Source organism: Centruroides vittatus, unplaced genomic scaffold (genome assembly GCF_030686945.1).
Source record: "Centruroides vittatus isolate TY-2023 unplaced genomic scaffold, ASM3068694v2 scaffold_149, whole genome shotgun sequence".
NCBI lineage: Eukaryota > Metazoa > Arthropoda > Arachnida > Scorpiones > Buthidae > Centruroides > Centruroides vittatus.
Window position 1 is genome coordinate 3,033,343 of NW_027122681.1, and position 19,303 is coordinate 3,052,645.

Below are 19,303 nucleotides of genomic sequence, written 5' to 3' on the forward strand. Positions count from 1 at the left end.
TCGAATTTATAGTCATTAGATGTTGTGTCTTCAGAAAAATATAGGAAATGGCATAGGAGACAAATGCTGACAGTTCTGAGGATAAAATGTAGGACAAGTTGACAAGTTGTTACCTTAATTCTTTACTATACAATGATAGTGACGAAGATGATACACTTCAAAACATGTCATATTGCGAGTAGACTTAAGTAACTTGTCGTTACAATTTGTAAAAAATAATGTACTAAATTAAGAAAGGGCTAACTCGAAATACAAGACTTTCAACTTAATTTTGCAGGCGAAAAAAAATAATAATAATAATAAGTTCTCTATCACATTATTAAAAGTAAACCCGGGATAATGAATTTCATCTTACATAATATATATAATTCCTTATTTACTTTTTAAATAATCTTAAATCTTGTAACCCAGACTGTACACCATTATCTTTGGCACTTCATCTAACAGAACAGTTGATGGCTTTTTATACGTTTAATTTACGTGTATTATTTTATATAAATGAATTATAGTATATTGTGAGTGCTTTATATGAAATATTAAGTAAATACAAAATTCAAAATGCAACTTTTACGCATAAGTTAAAAATTTATAAGTGCACTTTATTAAATTTTGATGGCAAAGATAGAGAAAACTAATATAAGAAAACAAAAACAGAAACGTCTATCTAGTAGCCATTGTTTTCAATTTATTTATTTATAAAATAAATGAATCTACCTTTTAGATTAAAATTTAACCGATGAAAGTAATTATGATAAGTTTTAAATTATTCCAATGGCTTTTTAATGAATGTAAAATCCCAATTTTATGCATTATTACCTATTCTTACCATTCCTACCTATTCTTACCATTCCTACCTATTCTTACCATTTCTACCTATTCTTACCATTTCTACCTATTGTTACCATTTCTACCTATTGTTACCATTTTACCTATTCTTACCATTTCTACCTATTCTTACCATTTCTACCTATTGTTACCATTTCTACCTATTGTTACCATTTTACCTATTGTTACCATTTTACCTATTCTTACCATTTCTACCTATTCTTACCATTTCTACCTATTCTTACCATTTCTACCTATTGTTACCATTTCTACCTATTGTTACCATTTTACCTATTCTTACCATTTCTACCTATTCTTACCATTTCTACCTATTGTTACCATTTCTACCTATTGTTACCATTTTACCTATTCTTACCATTTCTACCTATTCTTACCATTTCTACCTATTGTTACCATTTCTACCTATTGTTACCATTTTACCTATTCTTACCATTTCTACCTATTCTTACCATTTCTACCTATTCTTACCATTTCTACCTATTCTTACCATTTCTACCTATTGTTACCATTTCTACCTATTGTTACCATTTTACCTATTCTTACCATTTCTACCTATTCTTACCATTTCTACCTATTGTTACCATTTCTACCTATTGTTACCATTTTACCTATTGTTACCATTTTACCTATTCTTACCATTTCTACCTATTCTTACCATTTCTACCTATTCTTACCATTTCTACCTATTCTTACCATTTCTACCTATTCTTACCATTTCTACCTATTCTTACCATTTCTACCTATTCTTACCATTTCTACCTATTCTTTTTCTAATTGTTAATTTTAACATTATCATCATTTATCTGCATATTCTGAGTTGCAAATCGATCAATTTGATTACGTATTCTGATTAAGATTAATGAGTACGCAATCAAATGTAATGCAATAATTCCAAACATGCATAAGGTGATTCGAGTTAAATAATCTCAAAATAAAGGTTAAAAAAAAAAATTGAATACATTGCACATAAAATTTTAAACGTTTCGAGAAATTTTCTCTGTTTTTGGATAACTTTAAGACCGTAAAAATCGAGAAATGGGGTCATCTCTACCTGTTTTGATGCACCTTAAAGTGGCCTCATATGATAAAGGAGATTGAATTCCTTAGTCTACCTTTCTTTTTATACATTTAAACTTAAGTTAAATTAGTTGGTTACAGTATAAATTAAATTTTCCAGTATTTATAAAAATATTGCTTCATTAACTGCTTGAGAAAATTAATAATTTAGGAGTAAAAAAAAAGATAAGAAAAAATTAATTAAATTAGCTTATATTGTAAACCTCAGTAGACTATGAAGTTAAATATATATATATACATATAAAGTTTTTAAACATAGAGAAAATAAAGCTAATAAATAAATTATTTATTTTAAAAAATGCCTTTTTTTCAACGAATAATTTAATTTATTTACGTTTGAAACTGCAAAGTTTGTTTGCTATTTAGTATAGTGACTTATTCACTACTGTGTATAAAAAATTAAAATATATATAATTAAAATTTAAAACGTATGATAGTTTTAAAAAAAATTCAATTTCCAGAAAAATTTAATTCTAATTCCTGTGTAGAATATTGACCTAAGTATTTATAGATGTAATGTTTACTTTAAAAAAATAAAAAAATAAATTTAATTTCATATATATGCGAAATTTTTTTTCCGTAAAAATCACACACGTTTCTTATTAAATATTATTAAAAACTCGAATAACTAGTCCTTTTTTTATTAAGAAAATAATACAAAAGCCACATAATCTAACTGAAAATACATACATTTCAGAATAAACAAAGCGGGCACTTCCTCATAAAATCTATGCAACGAGTTGCTTAACTTTCCCGGCAACGTTTGAAATTAATTATTATAAAATTCAAAATAGCTAAATTCTGAGCTAATTCTGAATATCTTTAAAAAAATAAAATATAAATGCAAACGAGTAAAACCGTCATTCATTAAGTCCGGCACACGACCTCCATTTATCTCCTCACCCCCTCGACCTTTAACCTCCAAAATTTAATAGCATCGATCCACCTAATAAACAAACGTCCCCGCAAAATTTCAGAAATTTTCGAAATTAAGCACAGGAGTTATTAAGCTTGAAAGAGGGTGAACAAAATCGTTCACCCCCCACACACATACACAGTATCATCCATACACACAGCGGAGGAAAAAACCCCGAATTTTTTTGCATTTCTCGATGTTTGAAGGTTTCCCGAGTCCAAAAAATATAAAATTTTGAAGGGTATATTTTGAACCATCGCAATAATTTCCCTAACAGAGCCGTAAAAGTAATATGTTTTAGTGTTAGAAGAACACAAAATATAGGGAGGGGGGGGAAAAAACTTTAATCCTAAGTAAATATTTCAGATTTGAATTACGATAAACAGGCACACGGTTATAATACGCCTAGTGGTTATGTGAGTGACCTGCTGCTAACTAATTTTAACATTTTCTTTGTGACTTTCCAGTCACGGAAGTTTCATCAACACGCACCTAAGGCTCCAATTTCATATATCTAAAATTGTAAGTATAGAAAAAGATTTACATATTTTTGTATATATTATCTATTAAATTAGCTAGATAAGTAATACTTATCTGAATAAAAGATAATGGGTGTGTATTTCATGACTCATTGGTAATTATTTTTTTTTTTTTTCTATTTATAAGGGAGTTAACTTAACGTAGAGGATTTTTCTGAAGAGGGTGGGATGTACAGTACAGTACAGTACAGAAAATTTCAATTCCTCTTCACGCGAGTGTATTGATTGAATTTTTTTCTAATAATTACTTCATTTTTATAAGTGAAGTTTGGTTTAGGTAATGGTGAGTGCGTAATTCTTTTCCTGACGTCATTTAATTCAAAGGACTCTCTACCCTACGTTAGATTGAAGTGCAGGAGTGTTAATGGTTCGATCCATCTTTATCTCTTCGGGGTAGGGCAAGTATCGGATGAAAATAAATCAGATGCGATTCGTGTGTTTTTTCGCGTGATATAAATAATAACTTTATTGATTTTTGGTTGTAGAAATATAATTTTTTGGTTCAATTAATATGTAAAAAGTTTCATGAATATCAATACAGGAATTTCTTTTCCCCTCCCCTTCTTCTATTCGGTAATTCCAGCTTAATAAGATGGCATTTGACTAATCGATTTTTTTTTAGGGTGGTCTGTTAAACAGGTTTGGAAAAGTGAAAGCGAAGGACGAATTGTTGAGAAGGTCGCAAGTCGAATTTACCTGTAACGTACTCTTTAATTGGAGGCAGGCAGTTTTGACTTGTTAGAAATAATACACCTATTATTATATTTTCTGTAAGAATAAAACTTGTTATAAATACACGAAGTTTTACACCATTTAGTGAAAAAAAAACGACTTTCTTTTTGTAAAACTTCAAAAATAGCAATATCTGAAACCAATACTTACAACGATTTTTTCCATATAAACAGTGTTCAATAAAAGAAATTCACAAAAATGTTCTTTTAAAAGTTAACTTAAAATCATTCAACCCAATAAAGATGGAACAATACCGGTTCAGAAGTTATTTATTAATGGAAAACTTCAATTGGAGTGTTATCCTGTGGGGAAAAAAAAAAGGGTTCTCCCACCAACAGGGGGACCCCTAATTCAAATCTGTCTAGTCCCGTTAAGCTACAACTTGCCGCTGAAAACTTCTTTACGATAACACGACATATTACTAGTTTTAAACGGATAAACAAAATAGTATTTATATAAATTTTTAATTTAAAAAAAAAAGGAAAAGTTTTACTAAAACTTTATTAACATTTCAGAAATTTGCAAGAATTTGACCGAATACTACACATTAGCATATTAATAGAATCTTCACGGATAAAAATTCGAAATGGGTTTCTAACGAGAATTTTCGGTGACAATGAGGATTTATAATAATGAGGCTTACTCGAATGACACTAGAAACTACTAAGATTCAAATAATCTGCCTACGCATCCTGACACCGTAATTTTACTTTATTAGACAAGATACCTTAAAATTTCCAATGTTAAATGGTAGCATTATACGGACATCTGTTATCGGATTTCACAATATTTTAACGTCTCCGAAAGTTTTATACCTTTAATCACCCTATTAATGACACGTAAAATTATCACGTATACCATATTAATAACTTAAAAAAAAAAAGACTAAAGGGTAATGACTTATAGTGCAGTTACATAAATAGGGTTTCGACCTTTAAAGCTTGTGTTCTTTAAGAGTCGAGTGATAAAAATTCGAATTTAGAAGCTGTAAAATGTACAAACAAAATGTATTATGGTTAAATGTACTGTAAAATTGAAGAATGTTTGAAAAGTTCGAGAAATTTATGACATAAAAATAACAAAGGTCTTTTTTGAAAATGTTTTTTTTTTGGGGGGGGTTGCGGATGTATTATTTTACGCATTTACCCTGCTGATATTTTTTAAAAAAGTCATACAAGAATAAACAATGTCATACATTACCTTGTATATATTCTATTACATGTATTGTGTTTGTATGTGTATGTATTATAATAGTAAAGCGCTAAACAGATTTTAATATATAAATTATATTGAAATCTTTTTTTTTTATAAAGGCTTTACTATTTTAAACTAAGATTTCGCTTTGCACTTTTAGGGAAAGAAAAACGAGAGAAGGAAAAAAAAGAAGGTGGAATTTTACTTTAAATTGATTTTCCAATTGCTGTAATCATTTTGTTGAATTCTGGTGAACTTTTTATTTACAGAAGTTTGATTGAAAGAACACACGAGTGTATTCCCCAGTATATTTGATTCGAAATCGAATTTTTATTAATGGAAAAAAGAATATATATATATATATATACGTAAGCATCTTACAATTTATAAAGAAAAATGGTTCAAAGACTCTGTATATATTAAAATTTAAACCGAATTAAGATTTATGACCGAGAGCCGCCATTTTTCTTTTTGGTTCTCTTTTTCTGTAATGAAAAGAACAAAAAAATATTCTTATGACTAACCTGTTTATATCGTTATTAAAGGCGAAAAACAAAGCCAAAACAGATGTCCATTTTAAACAGATGTTGGAGAAATTTAACGAGCAAAATGACATCTTTATCTATTATTATATTGCTATAGCCTACTAATTATTTAATTAAATACCGTACTTAATAATAAGGATTAAAAGTATAATAAATCGAAGGTATTGTTTAAAAGTTTAAAAGTTCAACTCACCGTATACGCTAACTTCCATAACAGCATGAATTGGAACGTTAGTATTGAGGCTAGGACTGAGTCGAATCTCTCCAGTAGTTTCATTCAGAATCAGAAGATTGGCATTGTTACCGGATACAAATTTATAATGAAGTTGATCGGTAACGTCGGCGTCGAATGCGGGCACACGTCCAATTGGGCCAACTGGGAAATAATTCTTATAATTATTAAATAATATGGTAAAGTCATTTAACACGGGTCCATTATCGTTGACGTCTTTCACCCAAATTTCCACATCGACGTCGTTACGCAACGGGGGAGATGACGCTCGTATAATGACATTATACTTTTTCTTCACGCTTTCATAATCGAGTTCAATTCTAGTGGTGAGTTCGGCCGGTTCTCCCGGTCTGGAAACAAGAGTGAACGAATTGGCATCGGCTCCGCCCACTATGCTGTATTGTATATCAGCATTAGGACCTTCGTCTGGGTCGTAAGCCTTTATTTCCCCTACTGTCCAACCGATCGGGCTATTCTCTGGCACGAAAAGCTTTATTTTATCCGATTCAAACCTAGGAGGGTTGTCGTTGATGTCCTCTACATATACCGTGACTGACACCGAAGAGGATAAAGAAGGAGAACCTCTGTCGATTGCAAAAGCCATTAAGTTGTAAATCGGAACAGATTCTCGATCCAAAATTCTATTCGTGCGAATAATACCAGATGTTGGGTCCACACTAAAAGCTCCGTTTCCATCTTCCCCACCCATAAACGTGTATCTTATCTGGCCATTTAGCCCTAGATCTTTATCGTTAGCAGATATCTGCAAAACGCTAGTTCCTACCAGAGCATCCTCGCTCACGGCACTGGTATAACTTGCGGGATGAAAAGAAGGGCTATTATCATTCACATCCGAAACTTCTATTTCTACATTAGTGGTATCTGCCATTGGTGGATTGCCGTTATCTTGTGCAGTTACCACTATAGTATATCCCGGTACTTTTTCTCTATCTAACAATTTAGCTGTAACTACGGATCCCGTATTTGGATCAATTCGAAATTCTGGTACGTTATCCATGGTGTATGTAATTCTAGCATTTTCTCCTACGTCACCGTCGGATGCTTCGACTACTAATACAGTCGTGCCAATAGGTGAATCCTCGGGCACGCTAGCCGAGTAAGGAGTGCGTTCAAAAACTGGTCTATGCGTGTTAGCATCGGTGACATTGACATAAACGGTGGCCACATCTGTTCTCCCTCCCGAATCGGTGGCAGTGATTGTCAGCACGAAACGTTTTTCCAGTTTGTAGTCTAATGGCTGGGCGATGGATATCAACCCTTGTCTATTTTGGCTGATGATGTTAAATCTGCCACGCACGTTGCCATTAGTGATTTGATAGATAAGGCGTGGATCCTCGTCTCTATCGGTTGCAGTCACGCTGACGACAGGAGTCCCTGGAGGATCTATTTCAGAAACGCTTGCCTCGTATACTTTCGGATCAAAGATAGGATCGTTGTCATTTATGTCCTGAATCCGGATAATGACCCTCGCTGTTGCAGATCGTGACGGTTGACCCTGATCCGACGCTACAACCGAAAACTCGTAATTACTTCGCTCCTCCCTATCTAATTCTCGAGTGGTTACGATCCAACCCGAATCTTTATTTATAGTGACAGACATATCGGGTATTTTGCTTTGAATTACGTAAACAATTTGCGAATTAACACCGTCGTCTGCGTCATAGGCCTGAACCCTAACGATACTGTGGCCTATAGGAACGTTTTCAATCACAGATTCTTGAAATAGGGATGTGTAGAATTTTGGATCGTTGTCATTTACATCCAATATGTTTACTAATACCTGAGTAGTGTTTGACCGTGACGGTAATCCTCCATCTTGTACTCTAACTACTAATCTATAGCTTCGAGCAGACTCGTAATCTAGCGGTGATACCACAGATATATCCCCCGATAAACTATCGATAACAAAGTGTCCTTGCGTATTACCTCCGATCAAACTATAACGTAGAGCCGCATTTATTCCAGCATCGGCATCGTAGGCTTTAACTGATGCAATTACAGGGTTGTTAACCCAATTAATATCTTCGGCTACCTGAACTGTATACGATTTCTCTGTAAACTGTGGATAATTATCATTATCGTCCTTTATGATAATTTCGACTGTGGTTGTTGCCGATTTTCTGTCGGCGACGGGACCCAAGTCGGAGGCTTGAACCAAAATACTATACATTGACGTGCTCTCTCTATCTAACGCAGAACGTGTGGTGATAATCCCAGTTTTTGGATCTATTCTAAAGGCATCGTTAACGCCGGTTGGATTCAAGATACTGTATTCTACATCTGCATTTGTTCCAGTATCCTGATCTGTAGCCCGAACCGTCACTACCGTAGATCCAACCGACACGGATTCTCTGATTGATGTTTCGTAAGTCGCTTGTTCAAATACCGGACTGTGATCGTTATAATCCACAACATTAATCTGTAAAGTGGTGCTACCACTTTTAGAAGGGGTACCCGAATCGGTAGCGGTAATTCTCAGATAATGAACGTCCATATATTCGCGATCCAGCCGCGCTGTAGTCGTAATGACTCCGGATATCGAGTCTATAGTAAACATAGACTGACTGCGAGCGTCAAGAACAGCGTGAAGCGAATAAGTAATCTCGTCTTGATTAATATCGGTAGCTGTTAATGTTGTTACTACATGTCCTCTTTCCTTTTCTTCGGGTACACTAACTATATATAATGCTCGATCGAAATAAGGCGGAATGTTTCTCATTTCTCGCCTCCGTCTACGACCCGTCAAGATGTAATCATCTTGATAAAACTGTCCAGGTACGTGAAAATTTATTTCTAAAACCTGTTTTATTTCATCAGAAACGCATTTAATACGAAAAGGAATCGTTACTTGCCATAATTTAGAATGAATACAAAAGTCGGTGTTGGCAACAAAATCTTTACCTTTCTTTTCAATTGTATACCTGGAATCCGATGGTTTTTCAAAGTCGACTGCACATTTTCTCACCTGAGCGGGCAACAATCGTGCCAAGTTCATTACAAATTGACTTTTTTTGTAGCACACGCCGTCTTCTTGATCTACAACGGTAACGTAAACGATAGTCAGATTCGAATGTTCGACGATGTTCCGAATTCGATGACAGGTTCTATGTTTGTAAAACACAACAAGAGGAAGAGAAACTTGTTCCGTCTCGGAGCCACTTAGCCGAAAACTTCGAGACTGCACGTAAACTACAAAAGGATTTGTAGCCAGGTCAGATAGATGAGACCCGGCACACCTGACGCTATGTCTAAGGTACACCACCCCCTCCTGAGGTGTAACGTGGACCAGTCGAGATACATACCTGGGTGTGTGATGAGGATCGACACTATACGATCTTCCATTACCTAAGCTGGCATTAAACAGAGTGACTCCAGGTTTATTGTCTCTGGCAGACAAATGCACTTCGTAAGCTAGTCCGACATTAAAAAACCAACAAAGGAGGAACAAAATACGAAGAGCCACACGGCTCAATACACTGGCGTTGTATATACTCCACCTCACCATCGCCAAAATTTGATTCACGCGGGGCTACCGACCTGCATGCCTCGCGGTCGTCGCAACACAATAGCATCCAGACAATCGAACCAATAGACGCCTGTCGTCCACCATCTTTACTGTTAAGTCACATGGAAAGTCCTACTTTACCATCGACAATCGACTTGGAGGAATCCATCGTTACTTTGACTAATCTGCTAACTGACAAACCGACGTCCACTCGCTACGCAAACCAACAACTGTCAACTGAAACGCTGCAAGATGGCGACTGCCATTCCATGCTCTCATTGGTCGATCGGCAGAGAGCGTTCCACTCTACAGAACGTGTGAGGAGACGAAAGTTAAGAATGTTTTTTATAGGTCATCTCCTACTTTCGAGAGGTAGAAAACAGAACGTGAGAGGATATACAAGAACACAGTACATTTACCTGTTTTACTATTGTTACTCGTAATCATCCAAACCTATTACGCTTGACGAGTCCAATTACTTTTTCTATTTCGATACAATAATAGTAACAGGAATTTTTTAATAAAATTATATTAATTTATAAACGTAAAAAAAATTACTATTAATTTTTTACTTTTAAGATAACATTCTATTCTGTCGTGACTACACCGGCATCTTTTTCAATTAAATTCCATATTAAATTATATAATTAAAGTATTTTAATTTCGATTTTAGCGGAAAAAATCGTATATTTATAATTTAATATATATATATTTTTTTTAATTAAAAATAATTTATTTTTTGACAGGACCAGCTGGAGGTTTTGCGGGCCTTTATCAGTGGGCCCCGAAATATCTTTTTAAATCAAATTTGATAGTGCAGGCCTCAATCTGAGGCCCGAAAACATCAAATCCGAGTCGACCCTGATTATTTATAATACTGTATTTTATATACAGTGGGAATTTATTTTAATATTTTCATAATTAAAAAAATATATATTCTTTTATTAGACTACGTTTAATTCGACAAGTGTTCTAGCTTAACTACTTTGGTTTTGTTCGCAGGTAATTCTTTTCATAGTTAAACGAACACAACTGGCTCCGGTATAAAAGGTCAATCAGCTCCGCCCAATGTATGACAACACACGAGAATCGGTGCAGCATCACTGATGACGTTTTTCAAACAAGATACACATCGCCAACGAATGTAATTATTATGATAAAACACGTAAGGTTATAAGCGCAAATTTATATTTGCCATAGTGGTTTGGGTAAAATTTAATTCTTACTTTAATTACTTTATTAAAATTAATACTAAATGTTCCGCTCCATTAGCCGTTCTTTGATCAAGATGAATAGTTTCCAGCATTGTTCATTTCTCACTGCCAATACTACTTTTATTTATTCTCATTAATTTGCTTAGTTTGTAACTAGCGCTAATCACTAGTAAAGCAATAAATATAAATTTAATTTACATCGCTTAATATTTTTAAATTAGAAAAAATTAATTAGAAATTTATTCATTTTTTTTTCTTTTCCACGTAAGTTTTCATTAACCAATGGCCATCGATTTCTTCAGTTTTTAAATTTTAAGTTCAAATTAATTGGCTAAGGATTATATTTCGTATTGTTTTTTATGTCATTTAAAACTCATTTAATTCAAAGTTTGTATTTGGCAAGTGAACTAAAATTTCGAAACTATAACGAGTTTTATTATGTGAAATTACACGAACGTATATTCACATTAAAAGCAGTAAAATTTATAGACTATAATTGGATCTAACATTATCCAGAACCTACGCATTTGTCAAACAATCGAGTAACATAAACAGAATTCAAATTATCATTCTCGAATTGAAAACAAACTAATAATTTAAGGGAATTTATATTTCAAAGTAATAGTTAATTTCATAATTTGAATTGATTATATTACAAATGACGTGTTTTCACGGCGTTTTAAATCATTTATGTTGTGTTGCGTTGTTTTTTTATACTCTATTTTTGAATCGATACAACGTAATAGGTAAATAAAATGTTTGTTTTGATTCTAAATTTTATTTAAAAATATCATCTGACAGGTTTTATTTTTCTTACTCGGTTTTTAAGTAAGTTAAAAATATTTATTATATAATATAATATAAAATACTCTGTTTTCCCTCCTCTGCGGATGTGTGTAATCGAAGGGGATGTATGGGATACAAGAAGACGAGAGTCGTGCCAGCCTTTTTTTTTTGCCTCTTGGCCTTTCTTTTAATCAAATAAAATACGTAGAATGTTTCTAGCAAAAATTAACGTATTTTTTGCTAGTAAAAACGGCATTCATTTATAAGGTAGGAACTATTACGGGCTTTAAGTTTTCTCCGTGTCCGGTTTAAATCCTTCTCGTTAATCGTTTAAAAATAATTTATTTGACTATTTTTCGTTAGTTTAATTGTTGTTTTATTTCAGGAATTTAAGCGTAATTATTCGAAAGGACTTACGATTTATCTTCGGACTACCTTAAAGTCGCATGGTAACTCAATCTTTCCTTACTTTTCTATTTGATAAGTGACATATCGGAGAGAAATACTTGCTTTGTCTTTCGATAACAGGCTTATCTTTTCAAATTGATATATAAAAACAACAATGTTTCTTTTTAAACTTCAATATATATATATAAACAAGATTAGAAACACCGCATGATTTAAAGCGTAAGTTCCAGAAATACTTTCTTATCTTGTAATTTATTATAGAGATAGCTAATTTTCATTAAATTTGCTTCTTTTTTTTTTAAATCCACAAATGCTTCTATAAAATTTCATTGAAGTATTTTGCCGTCTTAAATTCGACACAAAGATAATAAACCTATTTTTATTATGTCTCAAGAGTAACAGACTATATATAGTAAATAGGACTTTTATCGATTACTATTTCTCTATCCAGACAGGCTACCAGGTGAGTGGTATGGCTAAAATATTTGCATATTATTATTGATTTAGCCCATTCTATTATATCATCCGATATAACGGACGAGTCTGTTTAAATCGTATAAATTCCACATACCGGCAATGTTTTATTTTTTAAATTTATTTGAACGTAAATAAAACCCCGAAAACTTTTTTTTTTGTCGTACTCCACCGTAATAGAAGTGAAAAGTGAGAAAGTCGTCTTTGTAACCCAATAATGAAAGTCGTATCGATTGTCTCCAAATGTTTAGCCAATATGAATGAATTACTTATTAATATTACTCTGGGGAATTTGATGATTTTAGGTTAATATTTCAATAATAAACTAGAAAAATATAATTTAAAAAGGCATTAAACTAAGCGCACACAAAGATTATATTCTCATTAATTTTTGATAGAATAATAATAATTATTTGATGGAATTACCTTACTATTGTGTAGAAAATAAATAAATCCGTACTAAAAATGTGTTTATATTTTAAAAATTCATTTTTTAAAAAGTAAGCCATCAAAGCTATCGCGTGTCTTAGAGGATGAAGTTTTAGTTTATATATAATCAAGAGATTTCTTTTATAGATTGGAAACGTTTTGAAAAAAAGTCTTTACAAAATGGCGAAATAATAAAAAAAGAAGACATTTATCCGATACCATAAGAGTATTTATTAATAAAAAATAAAGAATCTTCTATCCGTGAGCTGAAGGACAGGGATTTCGTGTTCGAGGATAAAGAATTTGACAAGACAGGTTAAGTCATTATAAATGACTCCACCTTTCTGTCGGTACGTCAGTAAAGAAGGAAGTAAAGAGTGAATCCCAACATACAGAATTAAGTAATAGTGTTAAGTGATGTGACGTTTATAAAGTTAGTTAAATTAGTAAAAAAAATATTTATAAAAATAATTACTTTGTATTACCGTACTTTACATTAATACAGATTTGAAAGAATAAATACATATGTATTAGTATTTCGTTATATATTTCATTTAATTATGGATACACCTGTAATTAAATGGTAAGGAATTACTAAATAGCAAACAAATAATCCATTAATACAGCTTTTTATGGATGATATCAAATGGAAAAAAAAAGCACGCAATAGTTAAAAAGCCAAGTAGTTCTTGATCTTGTTCATCAGGTTTTGGCGAAAAGAAAGCTGCAGTTTGATGTCAATGACTTGTTATTGTAGTCAGGTATGAGTGAAATGTCCGGTATCATACATCATATCTTGTCAGTTTATGTTTGGAATAATTATTATTTCTAATGCTAAATATCGTATAATAATATAAAATAATATAACACAATAATAGGATATCATCCTATACCTTAATTAGGCTATGTTTTCATTATTATAATTAGTTTCCCCCGTTTTTGTTTAATTAACTATACGTATAAGACTTGTTTTATGTACAGAATAACAGATTTTTATGCATTACCTAAATAAATTTGATTTAAGTTACTATTTTAATATGCCAATAGATGGAAGCACGTAACAAAATAATCGATTTTAATAACAGAAAATCAATAATAAGTTTTATATTAAAAAGTAAAATAGATAAATATTTCATATATGTACCATTTAAAGATTTATTTTGTCTACTGTTGCAAAGTTTTTTAATTAAATTATATATTTAAAATATTATATATTATCTTATTAATAAAGGAAAATTTATTCTGAAGAGGGAGGAGGGAGGGGAAAAAACTTAAATTAAATTAATCTGTGGAAGTTTTAAATATCTCGACGAAACTTGGCAGGATGATGATGAAAAGAGAATGCTAATTAAAAGTGCTATCCAGTCATTGATTATTTGATTGGCATTTCAATTAGGATATTTAAATGAGCAGTTGAAGGTATACTGTTGACAACAAAAAGTTCGAAGATAGTGTTTCATTGTAAAACTATAATGATATAAAGTTTAATTTAACGTTAAATATAGTAGACTCTTACCATTGTTTTTATGAATTATATAATTGGGCCGCAATGTGTAAAAATATTGTAAACGTAAATTCCCACTGTCAGATTGTCTTTCTTTGATCTTGACAACAGTGTTAGATAGATGAAAGACGAGACCAGATGGAAACCTTAGGGGCAGGAGGCCCCAATTAACTATATAGAAACTTCCGATGCAAACCGAAAGTCGTTATTTCCATTAAAAAATTCTCTCCCGAAAGGTGTTAGATAGATGACTGGCACGACTCTATTGTTAAAGGAAAAGTATGATGTACAGGGGCAAGCCACTACTAATTTGAGATGGAGAGCATATATTTTGAAACCGGTTTGGCATCCTATATATATAACCGGTTAACTGATTTTGAGAATTTCCCGTTTTTGCCAGCACTACTACATACTCTACTGGCAAACGAAAAAGAATACCACGAAGGAAGTGAATGAGAAAAACCACATCGTTGGTGCACAAGAATAGTGGCACAATTCAAAAAAATAGATCTTCCAGAACAGCCACTTAAAAGTTTCTTGTTACTTTGTTAAGGCTTTGTCATGATCTTGGATTTTGAAAATTTTCAAATCTATTTTGGAAACAAATATTAGTGTTCATTCTTCCACATAAATATATGGGGAGTTTGCTACACATTTCTACAATAAACTCGAAATTGGAAATTTTTGAGTTGTGTCACTATTCTTGTGCACCGACGATATATGTTGCACTATTAGTGGGCAGCACTGTGGCATAATTGGGAATTGAGTATTGTCCGTGGAATATCTGAGGCATATCAGTAATTGGGCATCTGCAGATAGAGTAACCTGTGATTTCCAATGCCATACTGTGGCTTCGAAAGTTGTATTGAACTTTGCTGGCATGCTAGGACTTCGTAGGTGCGCATCTTTTATGCAATTTATGCAATTTGAGCGAGGCTGTTTACTGGTTCTCCATGAAGAAAGAAGATTGCACGAATGGTCCATTAAACACCTATAAATATTAATAGGATACGAGGACAGAGATACCAGTTTTTCGAGGAATAGGGTTCAGATTCACGTTTAATAGATCAAGATATCTCATTTAAAATGAAAGTGTTTCACTGTACTGTTGATACAGCAATACAACAGTTAAAAGAAAGGTCTTCGGGTCTAAAAACTTGGTAGATACATTCCCCCTTTTGTATTATCCAAAGATAAGAGCAACGACAGAAGAAAATCTGAAAAATATGCAAAGGTTCAAATTGATATATACACTACTAAAATATTAAAAAAGAACACCATGAAGTCATTGGTCCCTGGAGATGAAAACTTTATTCAGTTCCATAATAATAACTTTTAAAGTATTAATCATATTATTAATATAATGTGGCGCCATCTGTTATGAGATTTTATCATAAAAAATTATTATATTGTTAATTATAATAAAATGGCGAAACGCTAAATTTTGAAGATAGAGATAAATTTTATAAAAACTTTTAAATGTTAATAAGTAGTAAAATCTTCATTAAGTTCGATTCTTCTCGAGATATGACACATATCTTCCCACCCCTTCAACTTAAAATCACCGAAATTTGTATATAAGTGGAATTCATAACTTTAAATTTCGGTGATTCGCGCCAAATATTGTATCATTATTATTACTACATCCCGCGATATTAAAAAAAATAGACGCCAACACACAAGGATTTAGGGGGTCTCAAAACGTGGAGATTTGCAAAAAAAACCAGGAGAGTCAAAGTTGACACGATTCCAATACTTTCCCTTGTTATGTATAGGCCTACATAACAGCCGAGAAAGTAAAAATACAGTTTAAAATTATATAAATAGAATCATTTAGTGCGAAAGTGAAACTATTAGTTTGGAAAGTCTGCACATTATGGGTCTAGGGTGCCATATTTGTAGTTGCTCTATTGTGCGAGAGTCAAAATAACTATGGCCTTTTTAAGATATAATTGACCTTACCTACTATTCGTATCCCTTGTCAATTGTATAGTTTTTCTTTCACTGGAAATAAATTTGCATTGCACAAATATGGACGCTACACCTTTCGTGCTAGTTGATTTCCTGTCCATAATACTCGCTTGAATCTCTATTGAGAAAATCGGAGCGATTTGTAAACAATCAGCGCGTTGTACCGTACAGTACGTAGCAATATGACTTAAGTATACAAAAACGACGTAGCCACCGTCCTTTGATTTTCATGTCATTTTAAAATATGCTCTGTTAATTAGAGATAAATCAAAGCATCTAAACAAATCCTTATCCGGTTCATTGCTGTTACACTGTTGATCAGGATCACCTGGTTACCGATCAGCTTCTGAAAACACAGTGTTTTTTAGAGCAGGGGTGTCATAGTTACTTCTGAAGTTTTGTGTATTATGACAGAGAATAAGGTAACCTAAGTTATATTTTCCGATTCTTTATTTACGTTCACCTCAGAGCATCGACGTGCCCGGAACAAATGTTCCACTTATCCAATCCTTGTTAAGATATGGTATCTAATCTAAAGTAGTCCTAGAAAAGCTTTTGTAAGGTATTCTATAAATTCCTTATAACCCCTGTCCAATCCAGATGAAATTTTAGTTATATTAGCTATAGTATAAACGTTTTATCGATTTCGGATCGGTGATCGCACTTACGTTGCAGTGACTTCACGCTTGACGAGGGAATTTCCCTTAAACATTGACTGTGATTATACATTTTCAAATAAAACTGGACAAATAATTGGCTCAGTGTGGAACAAAATTTGCAAAAATTATATGATTCATTAATCAAGGTATTTCATTCTATACTCGAACCGAATGCCAATAATTTCTCCCAAACCTGCAAATCGTTAAATTGGTATCCCCTACTCAATTTACAGAACAAATAAATTCACTAATGAAGATACAAACTTACACAGATGATACTATTCTTGATGGCACAAAATGATAAATGTTTGTATTTATATGACTTGGCAACATTTCTTCTAAAAACAGTAACTAATCAACGTATTGTCTTATCTCGTAACTAGGACATAGCTGTGAGACAAGATAGTGTTTACGTAATGGAAAAAATGCATTTAAGATTATTATTATTATTATTTTGTTATTTACATTCCAATTATGAAAGTAATAATATAAAAACAATTACAGGTGTATAACTAGTTCGATACAGTAAAAATAATACTTCGAGATATTCACTGTCATGTCTAATTAACAATAAAAAAAAATTATTTGGATCTTTAAATAATAATATAACTAGAAACAAATTGTTATTCAGAGAACCTCACTTTTTGTGTTTAAATTTGCAAAACAAATTTAATTGCTAACAATTGAATTAGTTAATTTTTACGAGGCAGTTAAACTAGTACTTGTCGACCTTTATTCGTTTATGTAAATTCAACTAGTAAGATTTCAAGTTTTTATTATTATTTACTCGTTAGTCAATTAAAAACCTGCTCATACTTGTATCTTTTAACAATTTTACGAATACAGTATTATAATTACATCGATGTAAATAAGAGGCCATTATGTCATTTTAAGTCTCCTATATTTTAACAATTCATTGACACACAAGAAATCCTGCTTATACAGTATAAGGTAAACCCTTAAATAAGCGATTTTCAATCATAATGTTTCCATATTTTTAAAAGTAAAAAAATTCAAAGATTTGCCTTTTAAGTGTCAATACCGTAGAGGAGGGGAAGATGGGGGTTTTTCCACAGGCACAAAGAAAACTTAGGGATCCGTAGTGGTTCCTACCCATGTAAATTGACTAGCGGTTAAGATTTTAATCTTCCTACCAAGATTTATACTCACCATGATTGTTCTAAAAGAGCATTTGAGATTGTGTATTTATCCGAAATAAATAATGGATTAAGAACCATTGTTTATAATAACAGTTCTAAAATAGTTATTCTGTTATTTTTGTACATATGCGTAAATACACATCAATACATGAAATCATTTTCATCGAATTTTCAAGATCAATAATAAGCCGATGACTTATGAGAATAATTCAAAATGGCGCCGTATTGTAATGTAGAAAATTTATGAAATAATGAAAAAATACAAAAATGGTTCTTCTTTGTGCTGATTCCGTGATCGTCAGCACAGAAATAATGGCTGACTGTCACGCTGTGTTGACAACATATCGTTCACTTTCAATCAATATTTATGTCTAAATATCGGGTGTCTTAGTGAGGTTAAAACTCGTACATTACTGACAAAAGTAATCTTTAACAAATTACATAAAATTGAAATGTAATTTGTAATACGGAAATCGTGGCCTCCTGTCCCTAAGCTTAAACTATATACGGTTTGGGCCGAAAATCACGTTATTTTACTTGAAAAATTTTTTCCTGAATGAAATTAGATAGATGATTGGAATGACTCCATTGTTATCGGGAAAAGCATGATGTACAGGGGTAAGAAACTCTTAAAATTGAAAGCGTTGTGACGAAAAATTGCAGTCCGGCATTGCAATATGTCACAATAAATAATTGCTCGTTCTGAACTTTGTTTTTTTTTATAAACAGCAACGACAATGTCTTCAGTTTCTTAATTTGTTAGTTACGGCAACGCAACCCTTAGACAGACCACCCAAGAGTTGCATTGCCGTAACTAACGAATCAAACAAACAAACAAGCGCACCTACATTTGGCGCCCCAGGCTGGTACCCGGTCAGCCTGCCCCTTAAACTGGCACTGATCTTTCGTTATTTCTGGGCCGTGACAGAGCATATCAGACGCCTATTGGGACTATTTTCTTGAAAGAAGAATGGACCCAGGATAAGTGGCTTTGAATCCAATTACACTCTAAATTTAGGCAAGTGCAGTAGAATCTTCTGGAAGACGTCAAGCTTTTCAGAAGTATTTCGAACAATGATCACACAGCAAGT

The 19,303-nt window shown here is 32.5% G+C and overlaps 1 protein-coding gene across 2 annotated transcripts in view; it reads right to left on the reverse strand.

Annotated features, from left to right (window-relative positions):
* Nucleotides 1–9,859, reverse strand: part of stan (Protocadherin-like wing polarity protein stan) — a 54,326-nt gene extending 44,467 nt beyond the window's left edge. For both annotated transcript variants that reach the window (XM_067284923.1, XM_067284922.1), the window contains exon 1: nt 6,043–9,859. In XM_067284923.1, coding sequence (XP_067141024.1) covers nt 6,043–9,607 — 3,565 coding nt within the window. In that variant the 5' untranslated portion in view covers nt 9,608–9,859. The remainder of the gene's footprint in view (nt 1–6,042) is intronic.
* Between the last annotated feature and the right edge of the window lie 9,444 nt (nt 9,860–19,303).